Raw genomic sequence first — 23,385 nt, 5'->3', positions numbered from 1 at the left:
GTCTCCCATGAGGGTATAGAGTCCCAAGGCTTTGAGCTGTCCTCAACTGCTTTCCCAGGCCATAAGCAGAGAGCTGGGTGGAAAGTAGAGTAGCCAGGACACAAACTGGTGTCCATATGGGATCCCGGCGGTTGTAAGCAAGGAGTTGCCACTAGGCCACGGTGCCAGGCCTGAGAGTGAGATCTTTTACCCAGTAGTTCACTCCCAAATACCTGTAACAACTGGAAAGTTAGGAGCCTGGAACTCCCAGCTGGTCTCTGAGACATGTGGCAGGAACCCAACTACTTGAACCATCATCTGTTGCTTTCTCAGGTGCCTCAGTGGCAGGAACCTGGATCCAAAGTAGCCAGAACTTTATGCCTTCACACCTGTCCCAGAAGGGATTTTAAGGTAGTGCTAAAGGCTGGCTTCTCATGTATTATGTCTCAACTCAAATGCCACTTACTCAGAGAACCTATCTCAAGCAGCTTTCTCTCCTATATCACAAACAGAAATAATGTTGACTGTTTACTTGTTCATTTTCTATTTACTTCCAACTTGAATGTAAGTTTGAAAGGGACTGGGAACTTGTCTTCCTTCTGTTGCTGTATTGCCATAGATATTCAATAGTACTTATAATATAAACAGGATAGGGGGCTTTAAGTAGCAAGAAATAGAAAAACATTACAAAACTGAGTCATTTCTTTTTAATGAGCACTGCTACCCAGCACATTCTGCTACTGACTGTTACGAAATTAAAGCCCAACAAGATACAACAGTGGGTCTATCTTCAAGAAATTTATCAAAAGACTCTTAAAAGGCAATAGAGAGAAGGTGTATTCAAAAGGTAAACTAAATGCTACAGAAACTTAAGCAACTGGGTGACAACGAGAAGCCACCATGGAGATAGCATTCCATTTGAGCTGAAACCCGAAGCCTGGCTAGAAGATTCCAAGGCCAGTAAACAGTACAGACTAGACTGAAAATCAAGATTATAGGTAAGAATAGCCGGGTAGGCCGAGGCCAGTTATAGAACTGTCTTCCAAAACAAACTACATGCTTGAAATGAAGTCAGGCAACCGAGAACCCTGCCGGTTCTCTAGCAAGAGAACCAACCACATGATCACAGGCCAGAACCATCACAGGAAAATTATTCTGGCAGCTGTTTTACTGGATGGACTAACTAGAGAAAAGAAATTACCTGGACACTCAGATCAGTCAGGGAGCATTCATCACGTCACCCCAATCATTTTGAGAACACTCTTACTACTCCTAAAGACACCCAATTCACTCAGTCTCCCTACTGCCCAAGTCTCCCGGTTTCTCAAGACATAGACAATGCCTCTCTGCTTCCCTTCTCCTTGGATTTACCTATTCTGGAAGTGCCTTATGAACAGAGTCATACAGTATGCAGTGCTAGGTGACTGGCTCTGATTTAGCAAGTGCTTTCAAGAGTCACCTGTGTTACAGACTGCATCAGGGCCTTCTTGTTCCTTCTTACTGTCTTTAGCCACTCATCAGCTCATGGACATTTCTTTCTACTTTGGACTATTACGAAAAATGCTGCTATCAGTTTTAAAATTTATACAATGGATATTCTCATGGAATTTGAAATACCTAATACAAGTGCCTGGCACTGAGAAAATGTTTAAGAAATATTCGTTCTAGAGCTGGCATTGGGGTACAGTGGTTTAAGCCATTCTGGCATCCCATAGGAGCACTGATTGGAGACCTAGCTGATTGATTTCTGTTCTGGCTCCCTGCTAACAGGCCTGGAAAGCAGAAGAAGATGACCCAGGCTCCAGCCTGGCCCAGTCCTGGCCAATGTGGCCAGTAAGCAGAAGATCTTTGTCTCTCCCTCTGTCTCTAATTCTGCCTTTCAAACAAACTTTATTATTTTTTTAAGTATTTGTTTCCTTCTACCCAGAGTGATTTCTAGGTAAATCAAATATTCTTAAGTGATTTAGCTTTCTAGTCTTACCTATCTATGTTATCTTCAAACCAGCCTAACAAACCTCGTTTCCCAATGAACAGTTCTCCTGTCTCACAGAAATTTCTTTGAACACTTCTTTGACTCTTACCTTTTGCTCACAAAACTCAGAAGCCCCCTCTTCTCAACAGACACAAGGGTACTTCAAAAAACTCATGCGAAAACAGAGTTAAAGGATAGGTGGGTGCATTCTAGTGCAAAAAAATCTTGAAATTCATCTATAGGATTTTTAAAAGATTTATCTTATTTATTCAAAAGTTACAGACAAAGTAGAGACGGAGAAAGAAATCTTCCTTTGCTAGTTCACTTCCCAAGTGGATGCGAACAGCAGGGATCGATTCAGGCCAACTCCTGAGCTTCTTCCTCACCTCCCACGTGGATGCAGGGACCCAAGCCCCAGAGCCACACTTCGCTGCTTTCCAAGTCTTCTGAGCATGGGGCTGGACTGGATACGGCACTGGAAGTGGCACTCACATAGAACAGCAGTGTTCGGGTGGCACCTTGACTGGCACCCTGACACTGGCCCTGAGGCCTGGTTGTACCACAGAAAAACAGCACAGGAAGAACATTTCCTTATCTCTATACTCTCCGTCATGCCTCATTTCCATGCTACTAAAATGATTGCATTATTATCATTAGCTTTTTTCAGCACCATGTTAAATTTGGATTTTAGACAATGTTACCTATTTTCCTATAAATGGTAAACACCACTGTGATTTCAAACATCTCCAATTTGTTATATTTTCACTTTTTTATATCTGAGAGTGAGGGAGAGCACACTCACCTCTAATTCACACCCCCAAATGCTCACACTGCAGCTGAGACTTGAACCCCGTCACCTGGTCAGAGGCAGGAACCCACCCACGAGCCATCACCTGCAGCCTCCCAGAGCCTCCATGAGCAGAAAGCTCGAGTCAAGAGTTAGGAATCCAACCCAGGCACAGCGATGCAGGCCGTGGGTGGCTCTGCTGGCATCTTAGCCTCTAGGCTCAACACTCCACTTAAAATTAACCAATCTTTAAGAACACCTATTTCCCATTGGTCATCTTTTAATTTGTTCACACACATCCTGCGATCCCAGTTACTGATCAGGATCCAGAATTCCCAGAATTCTGTTAATGTGATCTTCTCTGCCTTCTGTTCAACAGGCCAAAGTCAGTAATTAGATGTTACTCCAGGGCCACTACCAGACCATAATTAACTTCTGAACGCGGCGACGCCAAACCATGCAGGTCCGTGCTGTCCACGGCATTGTCATTCCCTCTGCCCTGCCACAACCTGCGATTCTGACAGGACATCACTAAGCAACAAGCCCTACAAGCCCCCACAGCAGGGAGTGGCCCGGGAAGGGCAGGGGACAGCGAGCTGACATCACTCAGACAACCATCCCACAGCCAAGCTCAAGAACTGCTTAGAAAGCCACAGCTCCGCAGGAGGCCTGCACCACCGCCTTAACTCAAGGGTTGGTTGCTAAAGGGCGGACGCTTGTAAAAACCCTGCTCGATCATGACTCGAACAAGCGATCTCTGGACACTCCGGTGCTCGGGAAGAGGCAGAGGACACACAGCTCAGACTGTGTCCTGGTGACAGGGAAAGAGGCATCTCCGACTGGTGGCTCGGGCCGGCCGAGGGACGTGGGGTGCCCAGCCAGGGAGACGCGCAGGGACCACAGAAGGGAAAGCCAAAACCCGGGGAGCATCACCCCGGCAGGGGCCTCGGGGACCCCCACAGCCAGAGCCCGAGAGGTGCCCGGTGCCAGCAAGAAGGCCGCGCGTCCCGTCGCACCCCGCCCATGCCCGGAGCTGGCAAGAAACAGCGCTGGGAAGGAAAAGTAGGAGGAAGTTCCCAGAGCAACAAGTGCCCGCGGCGGCTGCCCGAGAGACCGCCGAGCCTGGGCGGAAAAGCAAGGCCCGGCGCGTCGGCCTGCTTCCTGGGCCTTCCCTCGCTCGGCCGCCACCGCGTCGCACTCACTCTGCCACACGACGCTCTTCAGACCCCGTTCCGACACCAGCGGCGCCATCTTCTCGAAGCTGTGCAGCAGCAACCGCGGCCTCCCACTCGCAACGCACTTGGCCCGTGAAGGCGGCACCTGGGCCGACCCCGCCCCCGCCGCGGAAACCCCGCCCACCACTGGACGGAGGCTGCGCAGTGCGGGTGGACCCGCCACTGGCCAGGCTGGCGTCCCCTGGCGGAAAGCTACTGTCACTGGCGGGTCGTCGTCTTGGCAAGCTGGAAAGCCAAACGTGCCAAGGGGACGTGAGCTCCCAGCATCCGTGAAGTTCCGAATTCCCACAAGGGTAGGGAGAAGCTTGTTGCCTTATGAAAAGAAGTCTTAGCTCTGGAGAAGCAGTTCATAATAGACATCACTCGTGAGCCAGTTCAACCATCGAATGGAAAATTTGTTTCCTCCAAGGAAGTTTATTTTCTTCCTTTATAAAAAATGGTGTAAGTAGTCAAAAGTTGATTGAAGAATGAATACCTTAATGATGCGGCATACCAAAAACGAACTCAAGAAGTTTGTGCGAGGGGCTGCCAATGCTGTCGGATCCAAAACGACTGTTGAAAGCTGATTTGAGCCCTGGAAGTCGGGGCAAAGATCTGTCAGGAATGCTCTTTGGGGACATGAAGTCAAAGCCACAAAGCATGAGTCGCGTCAGTTTGGTTGCGGATTGCCATGTGACATAACCACCGTGTACACTGGCAGAATGAATGGTTTTCTGGGGGCTGGTGCTGTGGCTTAGTTGGCTAATCTTCCCCCTGGAAGTACTGACATCCCATATGGGCGCCGTTTTGTGTCCCAGGTGCTCCACTTCCAAACCAGCTCCTTCTTACAGCCTGGGAAAGCGGTGGAGGACGGCCCCACAGCCTTGGGACCCTGTACTCATGTGAGATCCAAAAGCGGCTCTTGGCTGTTGGCTTGGATACGCTCAGCTCTGGCCATCATTACCACCTGGAGAGGGAACTAGTGGATGAAAGATCTTTTTTCTCTGTCTCTTCTAAATCTGCCTTTTCAATAAAAATAAATAAATCTTAAAAAAAAGAAAGAAAGAAAAAGAAGGCTTTTCTGGAAAGGACTCTGGTATGGTGGAGATAGTTACTATTGCTGCCAACAACATGCGAGTGGACAACTTCATCTATTCTCAGAGCAACGCTTACAGACAGGGAAACTGAGACTTGGCCAAGTCGTATGCCTTGCCAAGGATGCACAGTGAGGTGGAGCAGCAGTCTCTGGGATATCCTACCATTTTTAGGAGAGAAATGGGAATGGAGAAGAAAGACAAGTGTAAAATGGACTCATACTACCTATCCCATTAACAGTCTTTCTGTTGGAAAGTTACTCTCAATGGATTCAGTTGCCTGGAATTCTGAACAAATGTATGCATCATTTTCCTTTCTCTGTCCACTTTTACAATCAGGTGCTGCTTATATACAGTGATAGAAAAATACAGTGATCATGGAGGCTCCCCCTTCCAAAGTGGAGCTCCTTCCCATCCTCCCCCCCACCCCATATACACTTGGAGGGCCAGCTTAAGAGAGCAAGTGAAGTGGGTGAGGTGTCTGTGAGGAGGACAGGGAGGTGTCGGGGAAGGAACAAGCAGGGATGTATGAGGCCAGGCAGGGGAGGGTCAGTCGTGGCTCATGTCCCTGAAGGCCAGTTTGCAGGGTGGACTGTGGAATAGTGGGGCATGCGGGGCTGTAACTGTGCCCAGACACAGATCTGTGTGCTATAGATTCTGGCTTTGCCTCTTACTGGAGGTGTGGCTTTAAACACCTCAGTTCCCTCGCACCTGGGGGCTGAATACGAGTCTGTATCAGAAATACCACAGCAAGCAGGTGAGATAGCAATCCTTGAGAAATTGGAGGCTGAAAGAAGCTGAACTATATAAAATCTCGGGACCAGCATTGTGAGCAGCAGGTTCAGTCGTAGCTTGAGATGCCAGTGTGAGTACTGGCTATCTGCTTCTATGTAGCTTCCTGCTAATGTACCCGAGCAGGTAACAGAAGATGGTTCAAGTTCTTGGGTTCTCATGTGGGAAGCCAGAATGGAGTTTCTGGCTGCTGGCTTCGGCCTGATCCAGGCCCGGCTGTTACGGCTATTTGGGATGTGATCCAATGAATGGATGATTTCTCTCTCTCTCTCCCCACATCTCTCTGATGTTTTGTCTTTCAAAGATATAATTAATAAAAATGAAAATTATATAAAAATCTCAAAATGAGCTAAGCTCCAGTTGCATCTGGCTCCAAGACCACTACTCCTTCCACTGTACCATCTTGCCCCTCCTGCAATGCGTCCCTGATTTTTACTAACCTGTTTGTCTAAGTCCACTTTACTTTGCTTGCCTAACAAACAGGAAGATGAACTTGGATTCCCTGAACATGACACAGCAGAATGAAGGACAAGATCCACCAACACTGACCACAGGTGAAAAGTTGCTTTGTATGATTCGCAGAGCAGATAAAGAGTCAAAACAATGAAATGGTGAATGTGCAAGTACATGTGTTACAGCAAATTGCTTACTTGCTATCTTATTCCTAGATTTTAAAAAAAGATTTGTTTATTTTTGTGGAAAGTCAGATTTATAAAGAGAAGGAGAGACAGAGAGAAAGATCTTCCATCCGCTGATTCGTTCACCAAATGGCCACAACAGACTGAGCTGAGACGATCTGAAGCCAGGAGTTTCCTTCAGGTCTCCCACACTTTGGTCCATCTTCTACTGCTTTCCAGGCCATAAACAGGGAGCTGGATAGGAAGTGGAGCAATTGGGATATGAACTGGTGCCCATAGAGGATGCTGGCACTGGCAGATGAAGGATTAGGCAACACTTGAGCTGTGACACCAGCCCCTATTCCTAGGTCTTGTTCGCTAATAATTGATGACTTAATCTTTTTGATAGCAAGTGATGTTTTCCATAAAGATAGCATAGACCAGCAGGTCTAATCAATGCTACTTACTTAACTGGTTTCTGGAAGTTTCAAACCGGTCAACTGTTTGGGTGTGAGTAATTTGATTTATCAGGGGCTCCTTCCCCTCATCTGTGTGAAGGAGGGCAACATCACCGCTTAGCTTTAGGGATGCTATGACAATGAAATAAGTGGATTGAAAGCTCTTAAGAGCACGCAGTATGTGGTACATACACTTCCAGTAAACTGGTTTGGCTTGGGATTTGGCAACTGGCCCAGCAGCTCAGGTGCCTGTGTTGCATGTTGGAATACCTGTGCTCAGTGCCCAGCTCTGGCTGATGCAGACCCCGAAAGGCTGCAGTAACAGCTCAAGTCATTGAGTCTCTGCCTCTGTCTCAGGAGTGAGTCCCCTGTTCCCAGGAACCAGGCTCCTTGGCCCAGCTAGGTCCTGGCTGCTGGACATATTTGGAAAGTGAACCAGTGGATGGAAGATTTCTCTCCCTGCCTCTCAAATAAATAAATAAATAAATAGCCAAGAACGTGCATATGCCAAAAAAAACTTGGGCTAGCAACCAGACTGATTTCATCTTCACCATGTGTGGGTCACATGTTTACTGGAATTATTTTTTTAAAAAACATTTATTTTTATTGGAAAGGCAGATCTGATTTGTGGGGAGAAGAGACAAAGCAAAAGATCTTCTATCCTCTAGTTCACTCCCCAAATGGCTGCAATGGACAGAGCTGAACTGATCTGAAACCAGGAGCCAGGAACTTCTGCAGGGTCTCCCACACTTTGGGTCTCAAGGCTTTGACCTGTCCTCTACTGCTTTCCCAGGCCACAAGCAGCGAGCCCAGATGGATAGTGGAAGCAACTGGGACACAACCTGACTTTATATGGGATGCTGGTGCTGGCAAGGTGAGGAATTAGCCATTGAGCCATTGCACCAGTCCCCTACTATGGAATTCTGAACAGAACAGCTCAGCCCTAGACACCTAGCCCAGCAGGTGGCCATTTTTCTTTCTGGGACATGGCATTTTCCAAGTGTGGCTGAATAGGCCCCACTCCCCTGGCCTCCCAAGACATGGAAGCCACTTGGCCTCTCACCTGTCTGTCCTTGTCAACCCCAGACAAACTCTATTTGCAGGGCACACTTGCTGGCACCTAGGTTCAGCACAGAGTCTTCCAGGGGACCTGGGGTACCACCCAGAATGTTGTCCCAGTTCTGTAGTGGGACAGTCACCCTCCCAAGGCATGGGCCTGCCCAGGAACTTTCCAGATCTCACCAATCTTTCCCTGCAGACTATAGGGTTACATCTTCTGCTTGTTGTGAATTTAACATTTGTTTATTTATTTGAAAGGCAGAATGAGAAAGAGAGAGAGAGCACGCGAGCTTCTATTTGCTGACCCTCTCCCCAAACACCAGAAATAGCCTGGTTTAGGCCAGGACAAAGTCAGGAGCCAAAAACCCCATTCAGGTCTCCCACATGGGTGACAGGAACCCAAATATTTAGGCCATCATCTGGTACCTCCCAGTGTATCTGCAGAAAGCTGGATCAGAAGCAGAAGTCGGACTCAATCCCAGGCACTCTGATACCCTGGTGTCCCAAGCAGATCCTTAACCCACTGCATCCCCATGCCTATCATGAGAATACTTTCTAGTCTCCTACTCCTAAAATGTTGCTTCTGAGAAGAGATCACCAGAGCCAGCCCTTTCAGGTTCCCTAACCTGACCATGTGTCAGAATCACTTGTGTGTGAACTTGTTAAAAGTACATATTCCCATCTGGACTGAAAGCCACTGATGTCAACTCTCCAAGGCAGAAGCCTGAGATCTACATGAGTAGATACTCTGAGTAATGCTGATTCACCAGCCCAACCCCTGCTCACTCACTAGTGCTTAAGAACAGGAGGCTGACATTTGCAGCAGCAGTAAAGATGCTGCTGGTCATGCTTGTATCCTCAATCTGTGTACCTGGGTTCAAGTCCCACCTCTAACTTCCGTTCTAGCCACCTGCTGATGCAACCCTGTCCCCTGCCCTGATTGTGCTTTCTGAGCCTTTGTAGAGCCCCATGTCTCTGGTCCTTCTGCTTTTCCAGTATAGATGCTCTGGTGACACCTCTCTTTGATCAGGCTCCCAAAGAAAGCTATTTCCCCTCTTGGAGTATGTGTTGCTCGGTTATCCCAGAAGGAAAACAAGACAGAGAAGGGAAGTTTATCTTTCCACCCATGCTCTCCTCAAACCTAACGCTGCATTCTAGTTTCTTCTGCAAATAGCTTTCAACCCAGACTTCTTGCTTCATAGCCATGCTTGGGGGAACTAACCACCAACTGGATTTTTGAATGTGGAATACACAAATCCTACGCACATTATTGTTTAATTACACTCTTGGCATTGGCAGGACATACATTTTCCTAGATACAACAGATCTTTCTATATATCGTCGTCTTGTCTCTCCAATGATGGAAGAAGCAGTCACAGTGAGTGGGGAACAGAGCCAACAGGATGGATGATCCTCCATCCAAAGCAGCATGCTCATCCATCTGCCAGTTTGCAGCTCTGCCCTTGGTTGCCCCTGCATGCACTGTCTTTGCACCCTCAAAGATGGCAAGACTTCTAGCAAGAGCAGCAGCAGCTCCGGTTTCACCTGCACACACTCCTGCAGATGCCTCTCCTCAACCGATGCTCTGACTCAGCAAACCCTGCCACCTGCTCAGCATCCACCCTGGCTTGGTGGCAAGGGTGTTTGTGATCATGGATTGCTTGCCAGCTCCTGCCACCCAACCGATGTTCCTGAGTGCTGATGCAGTGCTGTATTGGGTGAAGCATCATTTCTGTTGAAAGGTGGCTTGTCTTTGTCAGGAGTGAATGCTGCCAGCCCCTGAGTGGCGAGCAGGCTGCTTGGAGAGGGCTGGTGTCCATGAAACACTGCTGAAATGAACGTTGCTCCCATCTGTGGCAAGTCTAGATGTGACATTTCGGACAAAATTCCTGCTGAGAAGACCTTTCATATTGGCCTATGTTGGCTCTGCTGGAGGAGCTTGTGGCTGCATGACTGTATGGGGTGCTCCCAGCAGCCGACCTTGAACTGCTGAGTGGAGGAGGACACACTGACCTGGGCCCTGGAGTAGAAATTGGTCTTCCATTGGCCAAAGAAGCTTTTCCTATCCTGGAGGCATTTTGTATTCTAATAGGTCTCTTCCAACTCTAATCACTAACCACTAAGATGACTCTGAAAAGAAATGAGAGGAATTGTGTAAATGCAGACAACAACCTTGACTGTGAAATTGCACATAGTCCCCGCGTGTTACTCACCTGGTGACATCTCTGCTTTGGCGATTCCTGGGGCTTGCATGTCAATCTGCATTTCTCTTCCCTCTGTAAATCACTGGTAAGGGCAAGAAAGAGAAGAGGAAGCAGGATGCATTAAACATGCTGACAGCTTCTTAAAACTAAAAAGCACAAATTTTGCAGAGGGTGTTGACTAGCAATTAAAAAACTGCTAAAAAAAAAAAGAAGGAAGGAAGGAAGAAAAAGAAAAAAGGAAGAAAGAAAAAAGAAAGAAACTGCTTAGAGACCTAGCACAATAGCCTGGTGGCTGAATCCTCATCTTGCACGTGCCAGGATCCCATGTGGGCTCTGGTTTGTGTCCCAGCTGCTCCATTTCCCATCCAGCTCCCTGCTTGTGGCCTGGGAAAGCATCAAGGACGGCCCAAAGCCTAAGGACCTTGTACCCGCGTGGGAGACTGGAAAGAAGCTCGTGACTTCTGGCTTCTGGCTTTGGATCAACTCAGCTCTGGCCATTGTGACCAATTGGGGGTGAACCAGTGGATGGAAGATCTGTCTGTCTCTCCTTCTTTCTGTAAATCTGCCTTTCCAAGAAAAAAAAAATAAATCTTTTTTAAAAATAAGGAAAAATTGATTGATTCAAAGAGAGAACTTTTCAAGCTGACTACAATTTCCCCCCCACCAAAGTGATCTCTTTCTTGTTTCTTGAAATGAATTCTCCCAAAGAGTCTCTTTGAGCTCATTCTCCTGATTTGGAACCAGGAGCTTCTCCTTCTCCCTCCCAGCCTGCTTGCTTTGCTACTCAGGCAGCGCCAGCACTCTACCCAGGGAGCCCTTCAGCCTGTTCCATTGCTGAGGCAGCAGCCAAGAGCAAACTTCCCCAGAGTGCCCCAGGGTGTGCAGGCCACACTGAAGCCTGCCTTTGTGCAGTGATGTCAGGTACAACCCTCCTCCCACCCAATTTTGCCTCCTGTTAGAGCCCTGCCATCTTTGAGAGATGGCTTTCTTCTCCCTCCCTACCTGCATCACATTTCCAGCATCAATACAGTTTTGTGGAATTAGGTCCGTGGTTCTCCAACTTGTGTGTGTATCATTATCACTTGGAGGACTTGGTGGAAAGATGATGAGTGGACACAGGCTTTGGGGTCCAACAGGCTAAACCACCTTATGGGATGTCTGCCTGTCATATCCAAGTGCCTGGGACGGAGCCCTGGCTCTCCTTCTAATCCAACTTCAATCCAACTGCTAGTGCATCTTAGACACAGCAGGTGATGGCTCAAGTACATGGGCTTCTACTAACCGCATGGTACATGTGGATGGAGTTCCTGGCTCCTTGTTTCAGACTGACTCAGCTGCAGATGCTGTGGGCCTTTGGTGGCATGAATCAATAGATAGAGGATCTCTCTCTCTTCCATTCTCCCTGTTTTTATTTACTTTCAAAGAAATAATTACTCAGATCAAATGTTTTAAAAATATGGATTGACCCCAAGAATAGAATTTATTATTCAGGGGCCAATGCAGTGACTCAACAGGATGATCCTCCGCCTGTGGTGCTGGCATCTCATATGGGCACCAGTTCTAGACCCGGTTGCTCCACTTCTGATCTAGCTCCCTGCCTGTGGACTGGGAAGGCAGCGGTGGATGGCTCAGGTTCTTGGGCCCCTAATCCAAGGGCTCCTTGTCTCCTAGCTTCAGATTGGCTCAGCTCTGGCCATTGGGGTCATTTGGGAAGTGAACCAGAGGTGGAAGATCTCTGTCTTTGTAAACCTGCCTTTCAAATAAAAATAGATAAATCTTTTAAAATTTTTTTGTGATTTGGTAGATCTGTGGTGGAGCTCCAGAAATTCATTTTTGATAGGCTCCCGGATGATGTTGATGATATTGGCCCCGGGACCAACTTAGAGAACCAATAAATTAGGGGTATTATGAGGATTAAGGCTAAAATGCAAATGCCTGGGGTTTCTCCTCTCTTGAAACCTGCCCGCCTGACTGTTGCAGCAGGAAGTTTCCAACTGAAATAAATCTTTGCTCTGCTCAATGTTTGTGTGGAAATTCTTCTAGAAGAGCTAAAACCCTCCATGGCTGCCTTCCCTGTAACAGTAGTATATTGTTTCTACATGTATTGTGGCATTCACCATCTACCTTGCATCAGCTTTTTTACCTATGCTTGTCATTATTAATTTTAATGTTTGAAGACATGCATGTGTTAACTCTATCTGTATTCCTGAAGGATCTATTTTGTATCTCTCATGGGAAAGGCTCAATAAATTATTGAATTAAAAGAAAAAAGTGCCAAGACCTTAGTTGGCAGTGGCACTGCAAAATGCTAATAGGTCATAATAGGTCATGGTAGGAGCTTGAATAATCCTGCGGTGGTGTGGGACTGCAGGCATAGGATCTGCCAGTAGAGGGAGATGTTGCAGAGAAGCTGGCCTCTGCAGGAAGGTTTCTTGGAGAAGTGTACTGGCAGCAAGGCTTCAAGCGGCCAAATCTAACTAGAGTCGTGAGTGGAGTTCTATAGTTTGAAATTGAAAACGGTCCCTGTTTCTTTCCCTCTCAAATCCTTAAACCAAGCGGTCCCCAAAGAAGAGTTTGGCAAGGATTCCTCCTGGCTCTGTGTGACCATCTCATTGCTCTGCCCAAGAGTCATTTCTTACTTGTGGGGATGGGGGGAGGGCATGGGCAGTAGCAGCCAGAATGGCCTAGAGCATCCTGGGGTAAACCCAAGGAGGCACGGAGGACCATCTTTGCCTCAGGTCCTCCCTCAGCACCCCTTTTCTGCTTCTGGGCATCTCCATCCCTGCAGATCAAAAGCAAACACCCCAACTGCTTCCAGGATGCAAACAGAACCCCCTCTAATGCCTGGCCCCCATGAGTATGGTTGGCCCAGCTGCATGGATCATCATCATCATCACCCTGCTGGGATGCAGTCTCAGATCCGCCCCACCCCACCCCAACCACATCAGGATCGGCTCCCACCCCACCCCACTGCTTTGCGCACACAATAAAGTCTAAAGTAGCAGATCTCAGAGTTGGCTCCCCTTTGGAATCAGTTGAGGACCTATTAAAGATTGCCTCCATGCATGGCCAGAGAGAATCCAAGTATCAGAAAATTTGGGGCTCTCCAAAGGACTCATTTTTTTAAAAAAAAGATTTATTCATTTTTATTGGAAAGGCAGATATACAGAAAAGAGAGACAGAGAGAAAGATTTTCCATCTGCTGGTCCACTCTCTAAGTGGCCGCCATGGCTGGAATTGAGCCAATCAAAGCCAGGAGCTGGGAGCTTCTTGCAGGTCTCCCATGCTGGTGCAGAGACCCAAGGCTTTGGGCCATCCTCTACTGTTTTCCCAGGCCACAAGCAGGGAGCTAAAAGGGAAGTGGAGCAGCTGGGACATAAATAGGTGCCCACGAGGGATCTTTGTGGTTGCCAGGTGGGGATTCAACTACTAAGGCATCATGCCAGGCTCTCTCCAAAGGATTCTAATAGATGGCAGGACTGGGAACCACATTCCGAAGGAGAGATTGAGCAGCTGCCCCTTAAATAAATTTACATTTTTCTGCAGGAATTTACAACATGGAAAAGACTTTAAAATCCAAATGTATTTATCTCAACAGGTGGAATCTGAAGGGAGGCACTCTATTAGGGGAGCCAGTCCTGGGGATGGAAAGCTGGAACCCCTCACATGAAAGATAGCACATGCCTTTCTGACCACCTGAAGCGTCAGCCTAGGTCCTGATTTTATTAAGTTATTCCCAGAATACAACAACAAAAGTTCCCTCCTATTTTATCCATGAGGAAACAAAAATGACTCACCCATTCCAAGTGTACTTCCAGAGCAGGTTACTGTAATAAATAAAACAAATAGGCATTGAAAACATATTATTGGGACAGGTGTCATAACACAGCAGGTTATGCCACTACTAGAGATGCTGGTGACCCACATTGTAGTGCTGGATGGTGGAAAGCTGGATAGATACACTGACAGGAGTGATGATGAGGGACTGTTCAGAGGACTGACTTTCATGGGACAATGGAAAAACTGAAGGTGTTGAAGCAAGAAAGTGACAGGATCAGATCAGCTTTTGGAGGGACAACTGCAGTGACAGTGTAGAGGCAGGACGGTGCAGTAATCTAGGAAGCAGGTGGCAAAGGCCTGAAGCAGAAAAAGCAGCTGTGGGAATGAAGAGAGGTTGGACTTAGGAGCCACTGGGGAGGTGAAGACGGGCGTCGGAGACTGCTTGGAGCTGTAGGGTAAGGGAGAGGGAAGGTGGCTCCAGGGTCTTTAGCCAGTGCACCTGATCAGAGACAGCAGAGCAAGGAGTATAAAATGCCTAGGGTACCATGAGCAGAGGGAGAATAGATTCACAGGTTAAGAGAAGTGAATGAGTTTAGACAGAGATGTGACAGCCTCTGCTTTTCAGCTTCCTGGAGGTAGAAATCTGTTGAACTGAGGCTGGTATTGTAGCTCAACGGGTTCAGAGGCCACTTGCAATGTTGGCATCCCATATTGATGTTTGAGTCCTGGCTGCTCTGTTTTCAATCTATCTTCCTGCTTATGTGCATGGGAAGGCAGCAGAATACAGCTGAAGTGCTTGGGTCCCTGCTATTCATATGGGAAACTCAGATGGAGTTCCTGATACCTGGCTTCAGCCTGGCAGAGTCCTTGGGGAGTGAGCAGCAAACAGATTCTCTCTCTTTCTCTCTCTCTCTCTTTCTCTCTCTCTCTGTATGTCATTCTCCCTTTCAAATAAATAACTTGTTGAACCTACCTCGTAGCATTAATTTGAGTATTCAGTGAGATACTAAATGTGAAAACACTTCATACTTGTAAAATGGTGCTGTGCTCCTACTGAGCAGTGGATTCCTCGTCCCAAGATGTCATCCTCAGTCTCTAAATGAATTCCTGTCCCTTCCATAGTGCTGTGCTTTGAGGAGGCCTGTCTGTGGACAAGGTAGTGGAAAAAAAATCAGCAATTGGCCCATGACAGTGGAAACACACCCTCAGGAGGAGCTGGCTTTGTTCCATCAGCGAGGGCCATCTCAAACCCCTATCATCCATATATGACTGGACTTACTCTGGTTATCAGTTAAAGGTTTGTGAGTCAATATTTACTCTTCTCCCTATACCTACCTGCAAAGTTCTAGGGCTTCATTATCTCATTATCGCTTTCCTTTTTTTTTTTTTTTTAGAATACAAGAAAAATTCGTGACTATGTCCTGGGCAAGGTAGCAGAAAGTGCGCAACACAGAGCAGGAGAACTGCCAGTGTTTTTCCGCCAGCTCTATGAGGTGCTTTGCCAACAGCCATGTGCTGTGATCCCAAACTGTCCATCCACCTGAATTTCCAAGCCTCAATTCTCATTTATAACTTCATATTTTTCCCCTGATCCTCCTACTTTACAGTTTGTGCAAATAAAAGTTCCAGAATGCCAGGGCATATAGCATTACCTCCAATATTATCGTAAAATTCCACCTCCAAATCATAAAAGTGGAAAGCCATTTTAAATTTGTTCTAACTTGGATTGTATTCCCAGCTCCTAGCTTTGCTTTGGCCTAGCCCCAGACATGGTAGATATTTGGGGAATGAATTAGTGCATGGGAGCTCTCAGTCTCTTGGTCTCTCAAATAAATAAATACATTTAAAAAATAGTATTGGACCTTAAACTTACTTGATTAAGATACCTGTGTCCCGTGTCAGGGTAGTTGGGTTCAATGCATGGCTCTAGCTCCTGTCTGCACCTCTGTGCTCCTGTGGACTCTGGCAGGCAGCTGCTGATGGCTCACAGAAATGGGGTCCTGCTAAATCGAACTGAATTCCTGGTCTCTGACTTCAGCTCAGACCAGGCTCAATCACTGCAGGCATGCATATGGGGCTTGAACAAGTGGATAGAAGCTGTCCGTCTGTCTCTCAAACCAATCAATTCTTTTTAAAGATTTATTTATTTTTATTGGAAAGGTGGATATACAGAGAGGAGGAGAGAGAGAGAGAGAGGAAGATCTTCCGTCCAGTGGTTCACTCCCCAAGTGACCGCAATGGCTGGAACTGAGCCAATCCCAAGCCAGGAGCCAGGAGCTCTTCTGGGTCTCCCACGTGGGTGCAGGGTCCCAAGGCTTTGGGCCATCCTGTACTGCTTTCCCAGGCCACAAGCAGGGAGCTGGATGGGAAGTGGAGCAGCCAGTGCATGAACCAGTACCTAAATGGGATACTGGTGCTAGCCAGTTGAGCCATTGTGCCTGCTCCACAAATAAATTCTTAAAGATGGGTACATTTACTCTACTAGCTCAACAGCAACCACCTGCTTCCTTTTCTGAAGGGACAGTGAAGGAAGAGAAAGGAGAATGTCTTCAAATTAAGTCATGAGAGCCTACCGCAATTCCAAAGCGTGCGGGTATCTTAATGCTCTCTTTGGCTTTCCTGTCTAGCAAAGAAGTGTGATTGTGCTGGATCTCAACTCACAGGTCTGAGTTGAGGGCTGGAAATAGAGATTCATAGCTTGCTTTACCTGAATATATTTTCTTTGGGCAGAAAGTTAGCTTTAGCCCTGTCTCAGCAACTGGTGAGACAATGACAGTGTACACATCCCCACAGGGGAGCTCGGTGACATCACAGAAACTGAGGCCGGCACTTGGGGCGCACGTAAAAATGCCTTTGGAGCCGTAGAGATCTGTGCTGTAGTTGGCAGAGCCCCTGGAGGCTTGCCAGTAGATCCGGATGCCGTTAGGGCCCAGCCTGTATAATTTCACCCCCAAAGGGCAGCAGGCATCTGCGGGAGCCGAAACAACACAAAATCACTCACCCACCATCACACAAACATGACCTCTTTCACTGTGTAGAGACTATTCAACACAATATGATTAATGACTGATTCAATAAGAGCAAGATTTGAAGAGGATTCAAGTTTTTTCTGTGCTCAATGACACAATCAAAAACCTGAGAGAGGGCAGTGTTGGCTGTGAGTTTTCACGTAAAGCTATAAGGAGTCAAAATGCCCACACTTGGAGAGAGACGTTTAGCCTAACGGTTAAGATCCCTGTGTGCCACATCAGAATGGCTGGATTTAATGCTTGGTCTGGCTCTTGGCTCCAGCTTCCTGCTCACTCAGACCAGAGGAGGCAGCTGTGAGGTTCCCAGGGATTGGGTTCCTTGCCACCATGGAAGAGTTGGATTGAGTTCCCTGCTGCAGACTCCTGGCCCCCTCTCAGAGCTGTTGCTGGAATTTGGAGAATGAAACAGAGGCTGAGAACACACACACATGCTCTCTCTCTTTCTGCCTCTCAAATAAGCGAAAAATAATTTCAAAAAAATTTTTAGAAAGTTCTACACCTGACAGATGTCTGTTGCACAGTACATAACTCAAGCATATAACATTCTTGTAAGGAACTTCATAATGCCCTCGTTTCATTTTATTTTAGTGGAATGAAGCTTGAATAGAATTGATTGCATTCAGCTATAATAAAAATGATCACCTCAGATAAAGTTTCTTTGCGGATCCCTCCACCTGAACTGCTGATCTCAGAACCCCAACCATGAAGAGAAGTGCAGGTTCCATGGAGTGCATGTGTCAAAGCTGAGCCTCCTCAGAGGCTCAGACGGAGCAGTGGACAGTATATCCAGGTGCACATGGAGGATGTGGCACAACAGCCATGTGTTGGCAGTGAAAATCTGGGCAAATGGAGACTCTAAGATGGACTATGTTAGCCAGTGGATTCTGGAGAGATTTCATCATGCTTGGAATGGCAAGATAGGCAGCAATTCAAAACTATAGAACTATCAAAATGACTTTAGCAGTGCCCTTGCAGCACGTCCCACATCAGGGACCCTGGGATGGATGGGAGGCTGGATAGGGCTTCTCCCTTTATCTCCCTCATTACCCCAGATACAGAAAAAAAAATGTGGAAACAATGGTCTTACCTACTTTCCTGTAGCCCTTGACCCTTTGTGCCCTAAGCAACTATGTAAAGATTATAAAAATAAAATAATAATTAAAAAAATAACCAGGTGCCTTGAGAGCAGTTGCTTACACAGGCTGATGACCACGCTCTGGTATGCATTTCATCAGTGCTACTTGATTAGGTGCTTTTAGTTCATTTCTAAATATCTGAGCAATACTACACATTAGTTGTCAAACAGGGGCACTTAAACAGGATTCCTCGTGACTAAAATGAGCAAGTTATTATATAATCTTAAAAAAAAAACTTGGTGGGTGGCTATTTGGCACAGTAATTAGGACACCAGTTGAGGTACTGGGAGCCCATACTGGAGTAACTGTGTTGAAGTCTCAACTCCACTTCCAATGTCAGCTCTTTGCTGATGTACACCTTGGGAAGCACCAGGTGATGGCTCAGGTACTTGGGTCTCTGCCTTCCCTACTGGAGCCCTAGCTTGAGTTGCTGACACCTCAGCCTAGCCTGGCTTAGCCCTACTATTGCAAGCATTGGGGAAGTGAATTAGAAGATAGTAGTTTTTCCTTTGCATTCCAGTAAAAATAAGTAAATAAGCCTTTAATTTTTGTAATCAGGCTCATGGTTGTTTTTTTAAATATTTATTTATTTTTATTGGAAAGTAAGATTTTCAGAGTGAAGGACATTGAGAAAGATCTTCCATCCACTGGTTCATTCCCAAAGTAGTCGCAACGGCCAGAGCTGGGCTGATCTGAAGCCAGGAGCCAGGAGACTCTCCTGGGTCTCCCACTTGGGTGCAGGTTCCCAAGTCCTTAGGCCGTCCTCGACTACTTTCTCAGGTCACAGGCAGGGAACTGGAAGGAAGCAGAGCAGCTGGGATATGAACTGGCACCCACATGGGATCCTGAGTTTGCAAGGCGAGGACTTTAGCCACTAGGCTAAAGTGCCAGGTCCATCAGGCTCTTACTAATTGATGACTTTGAGAAAAAATTTTTTTTCTAGTTGTTGAGATATGTGATAGGCCATATTATCAGAAGTGGCTGGTAAATTGAGAATACTAGCAGCAAATCTAATGGAAAGTAAAGGACAAAAAGAAAAGTATAAACCAACTGTTAAATGTACAGTAGATAATACATGATTTCACATTATGATTTCTTCTGAGTCTCAAAATAACTTTTGGGGATGAGCTAGGGAGATTTTTTTTAAATCTTTGCTTATTTACTTGAGAGGCATAGAGAAAGCTCCCATTTGCTGGATCACTCCCTACATGCCTTTAATGACTGGAGCTGGCTTGGTGCTAAAATTAGGATCCAGGAAATGAACCTGGGCCTCCCTTGCAGGTGTCAGGAATGTATTTACTTGAACCATTAACACCACCTCCCTGAATCTGCATTAGCAGGCCTCGAGAGTCAACAGCTAGGAACCACACCAGGAACTTTGAGGTGGGACAGTGGCATTCTAACTGGCAACCAGACCAAATACCCACCTCTAGGAAAGCACTCATATTCCTGTTTTTTTCCTTACCAATGTGGAGACAGAGAAGATAAGACAAAGCTTATAAGAAGCCATGTCTCATTTAGACTGCCAGCTGGAGACGACCACCACAATGATATTTCAACTCTCCAGCTCAGGAGTTGAGTAGCAGCTGAGCAGAGGCCACTAACAGCGCTGTACTCTTTTCCTCAAGCCTGGAAGGCATCCTCAGGAACTTTTTTCAAGATGGTGCGCCAAGTAGCCACTTCAGTGGACGAGAGCAATGGAGAGGAATCTTACTTGCTAACCCTGCATTGTTTTTTATTTTTTTTCTGTGCTGTTACCGGATGGTTTGTCTTCGTGAAGAACAAGGAGCAGCACTGTCGGTAGACGCCTGCTTTGCTCTGCTGAAATAAGAGACCAGGAAGGAACGAGCTGCAGTGGCTTAGAAGAGGCGGGGAGAAGCACAGTAACAATGAGAAGGGAGACAAAGCGACCCAGATAGAGTGTGTGATGGAATGCTTTCTGAACACCCTGCTAGGCTGTTACTCTGTGCTGCCGGCAGTCGAGTCATATGAAGATGAATCAGCCCTTTGGAAAACTCATAACTGAACCTGTTACCGGGGACAATAATTCGCTAGCTACCAAAAGCAACCCCTGTGAGCCAAGGGAGAGAAACTGTGAGAATGTTAGGAACTGATCTGAATGTTTAATGCAAGGAAGGTGCAAATGCAGCATCTTTTTAACAGAAAAAGAAGGGCTTATGCTTGGATCGGTAATAGGCAAGGCCCTCTGACATTGCAGAGTTAGAATTCACTTACTAGAGGAGTAACTTCGGAAGGCACAGTCTGCAGTCAATCCAGAGGCACTGATTGCTTTTAATGTCACTGTGTAATTGATTCCACACGCAATGCATCCCAGGAGGCAGTGGTTCTGATGGGTGTGACACTTGGACTGTCCAGTGTGTGACTCGAGAACTGTCACATAGGTTTGGGCCACCATCCCAATAGTCCAGCTCACATTGATTACTGATTGGGTGACCTGAGTGACTGTCAAACCAACTGGACAACATGGCACTGGAGAAAGAGAAAAAGAATCAGGGATGTATTTTCACAGAATGTGAAAAATGACCAAGAAGAGTATTTTGCTTGTGTTACAGGTAATGTCCTAAGTTTCTGAATGTTTTGCTTTTTATCAAGTGTTTCCTTGGGTTCCTTCCCTCTGCTACACTGTGTGTCTCCTCTGGGAGCTTTCCCTAAGAACGTGGTGCATTTTATAGCCTATGAGAAATGCTAGGTTTCTCCAATTTTTTCTTTTGAGAATAAAAACATCTCTCACTTTGGACAATTCCAACTGTGAATTTCAAAGCAAGGGTTGCATTCATCTCTCATTATAACGTTGCATAGCATTTGCAATGAAATGTATTGTGCCCTTCCTATGCATTTCATGGTACATCATTGATGCAAAGGACCACAGTAAAATCAACTTTTCAGGAACCCATTGTACAGGATTTAGAACACCTGGAATTTCTTTAGCATTTGATATTTCTATTCTGCTGCTTTTGAGGTTTCAACTTACACAGCTCAAAGTGACATCTATATTGGTATGTCAGATATAAGATACAAAGGATTTCAGCAGTTTGCAAAATTGTGTTCACCTGCTATGCTACGAAGCAATAACAGCTTTCTCTTGTAAGACTACTTCTTTATGTGCATTAGGCACTGTGCTAAGCACCTGGCAGCATTAACTTAACATTTGTATCCACTCTAAGAGAACAGTTGCCAATTAGAAAAATAAAATTCAGACAGCGTTTTTTTAAATATGAAAAGCCTGAACCTAAAATGAATAGCAAGCTAGCTCATTTGGTTACTTGCTAGCTGCTTTTATAGATTGGAACATGAATTCCAGCAAATGTTTTTGCAGAGCCCATGTACTCATATCCTTTCTTTGATGCTCATGCATGAATATTCCAGAGTCTTCTCATGATATTGGCACAGAAACTGCTGTAAAATATTGAAATTTTTGCTTTCTAAGACTAGGCTCTTTGCAAGGCCCCTGAATTGAATGTATTTCCATCTGACTTGGGGTAGATGAAATAAGAAGGCTCATATCTGGAAGCCATTCCCAAGCTCCCTTCTGAAGTCCACACAGATTGCCGGTGCTACGTACGTGTTTCCAGGGCCACGCTGTAGCTGGGTGCGCTCCGTCCTGCTGGTGTTTCTGCCACAGCCGTCACGGAAAATAGCGAGCCACAGGGCAAGCCGCCCAAGGTGCAGGACCATCCTGTACTGCTGCACCAATACAGCCCTTTCTCCCCTTGGGCGGTCACAGTGTAAACAGCGCCATCATTTGCAGATTGCCAGTGCACATTAACCACAGAGAATATGTCCTTTGAGACATTTTTAATTTCAGGGCTGCAAGGAGCTGAGAGATTTTTAGATTATTAGCTGAAATATGTGAGTCAGAAATATCACATGTGCCGTTTCGTCTAAATTGCCTTCCCCCACATCCCCCACCAAATGAGATCATCATCACTTTAAACCAGACTATGCATCTGGCTAAACACAGGAGGAGCTGAGTGGCTGAGGAAAACCACTGGGAAATTTTGCATTTTCCATGGTCTCTCCTTTTGTTCCCTGCCTTTCCACTTTCCTCTTCCATCTCTCCTCTGCATGTCTTTGACACAGCAGGGCCCCCAAAGAGTGCTTAATAAGCTCACGATTCCCTAGATCTTGCTGAATGCCTATCTTGAAGCATTTAGCCAGGGTGAATCCTTCAGATATGGAGAATAAAGCAATAGGTGTTCCATACCTGTGGTTATAGGCCGGGATGTGCATGACATATTGCTGCCCCGGACTTCGCTGAACGAATACACTGTGATGTTGTACTTGGTGTCACACTCTAGAGCTGACAGTGTGCAGGCAGGAACAGTGTCGTTACACTCAACTGTATTGTACCCATCCACAGCCTTGGTTTCATAGAGTTCGGCACCACGGACGGGAGACCAGACGATTTCTACTCTGTCACTGGACACCATCACCGGATTGATGTCACTAGGACAACAGGGAGCTGAAGGCAGGAGTGGCGGTGGAATGGAGATTAGAAGAGGGGCCAGGCTGCCAGAGGCGGCCTCACTATGCCCAACTGCTCTGCTACTACCCTCCCTAACTGTTGTCACAACCTCTTACAGGTCTGTCCTGTTCCAATTTCTCCTGCAGAGAGGATAGACCTTCAGCATGCTATTCAGTGTCATCACAAACGGTAATGTTCAGCTGTACCTTCCACCAGCTACCCTGTGACATCCCACAGGAAACCCTCACTTCTGTATTCCTGAGGCTTTCTGTCCTTCTGCTGGAAAGCCTCTCTGCTCTTCTTTCTTGATGATGTCATACTTGCCTAACTACTCAAGTGCTGACAACTCTTTCAACACACCAAAATGGAGAAAGCCAGAGCTGGGGGCAGGTGCAGATATCATGGTTGCGTTACATCTTAGGACAAACCTTCTCAAGAGCACTGCTGACTAAGATCTAACTCAGTTTGGAGCCTTTCTGGGGGTACTCCTGCTACACCTGGATTCCATCCAACCTTAAAGATTCAAGTCCATGCCTCTGGAAGATCTTCCTGTGTTCTTAAGAACTTCATGATAGCATCTTATTTCAACGTCCAAGATACCAATTATTTGAATCCTTTAGCCTAGCAAAACATAGTATAATATCCATCTGATACTTTTACATATAAAATAGTCTTATTTGTAACTATAGTTAATTATTTTCAAGTCTTTCCATGCAGTCTTCAAAAATCATGCATCTCCTGTATGCTGATCACACTATGATAAGAACTGATGATAAGG

General features: G+C 46.4%; 2 protein-coding genes across 2 annotated transcripts in view; both read right to left on the bottom strand.

Moving 5' to 3' along the window:
* STXBP3 (syntaxin binding protein 3) overlaps positions 1-4,095 on the bottom strand; it is a 69,053-nt gene extending 64,958 nt beyond the window's left edge. The window contains exon 1 of the mRNA XM_004581985.2: positions 3,941-4,095. Coding sequence (XP_004582042.1) covers positions 3,941-3,989 — 49 coding nt within the window. The 5' untranslated portion in view covers positions 3,990-4,095. The remainder of the gene's footprint in view (positions 1-3,940) is intronic.
* Positions 4,096-9,279: 5,184 nt separating this feature from the next.
* Positions 9,280-23,385, bottom strand: part of FNDC7 (fibronectin type III domain containing 7) — a 29,921-nt gene continuing 15,815 nt past the window's right edge. The window contains exons 7-13 of the mRNA XM_004582164.2: positions 22,347-22,604; positions 21,705-21,959; positions 20,357-20,611; positions 16,664-16,924; positions 13,974-14,003; positions 10,186-10,258; positions 9,280-10,102 (exon numbers count right to left, since the gene is read on the bottom strand). Coding sequence (XP_004582221.2) covers positions 10,227-10,258; positions 13,974-14,003; positions 16,664-16,924; positions 20,357-20,611; positions 21,705-21,959; positions 22,347-22,604 — 1,091 coding nt within the window. The 3' untranslated portion in view covers positions 9,280-10,102; positions 10,186-10,226. The remainder of the gene's footprint in view (positions 10,103-10,185; positions 10,259-13,973; positions 14,004-16,663; positions 16,925-20,356; positions 20,612-21,704; positions 21,960-22,346; positions 22,605-23,385) is intronic.

The sequence above is a fragment of the Ochotona princeps genome, chromosome 2 (genome assembly GCF_030435755.1).
Source record: "Ochotona princeps isolate mOchPri1 chromosome 2, mOchPri1.hap1, whole genome shotgun sequence".
Taxonomy (NCBI): Eukaryota; Metazoa; Chordata; class Mammalia; order Lagomorpha; family Ochotonidae; genus Ochotona; species Ochotona princeps.
The sequence above is the reverse complement of the archived record's forward strand: the minus strand, read 5'-3'. Positions and strand labels throughout refer to the sequence as shown.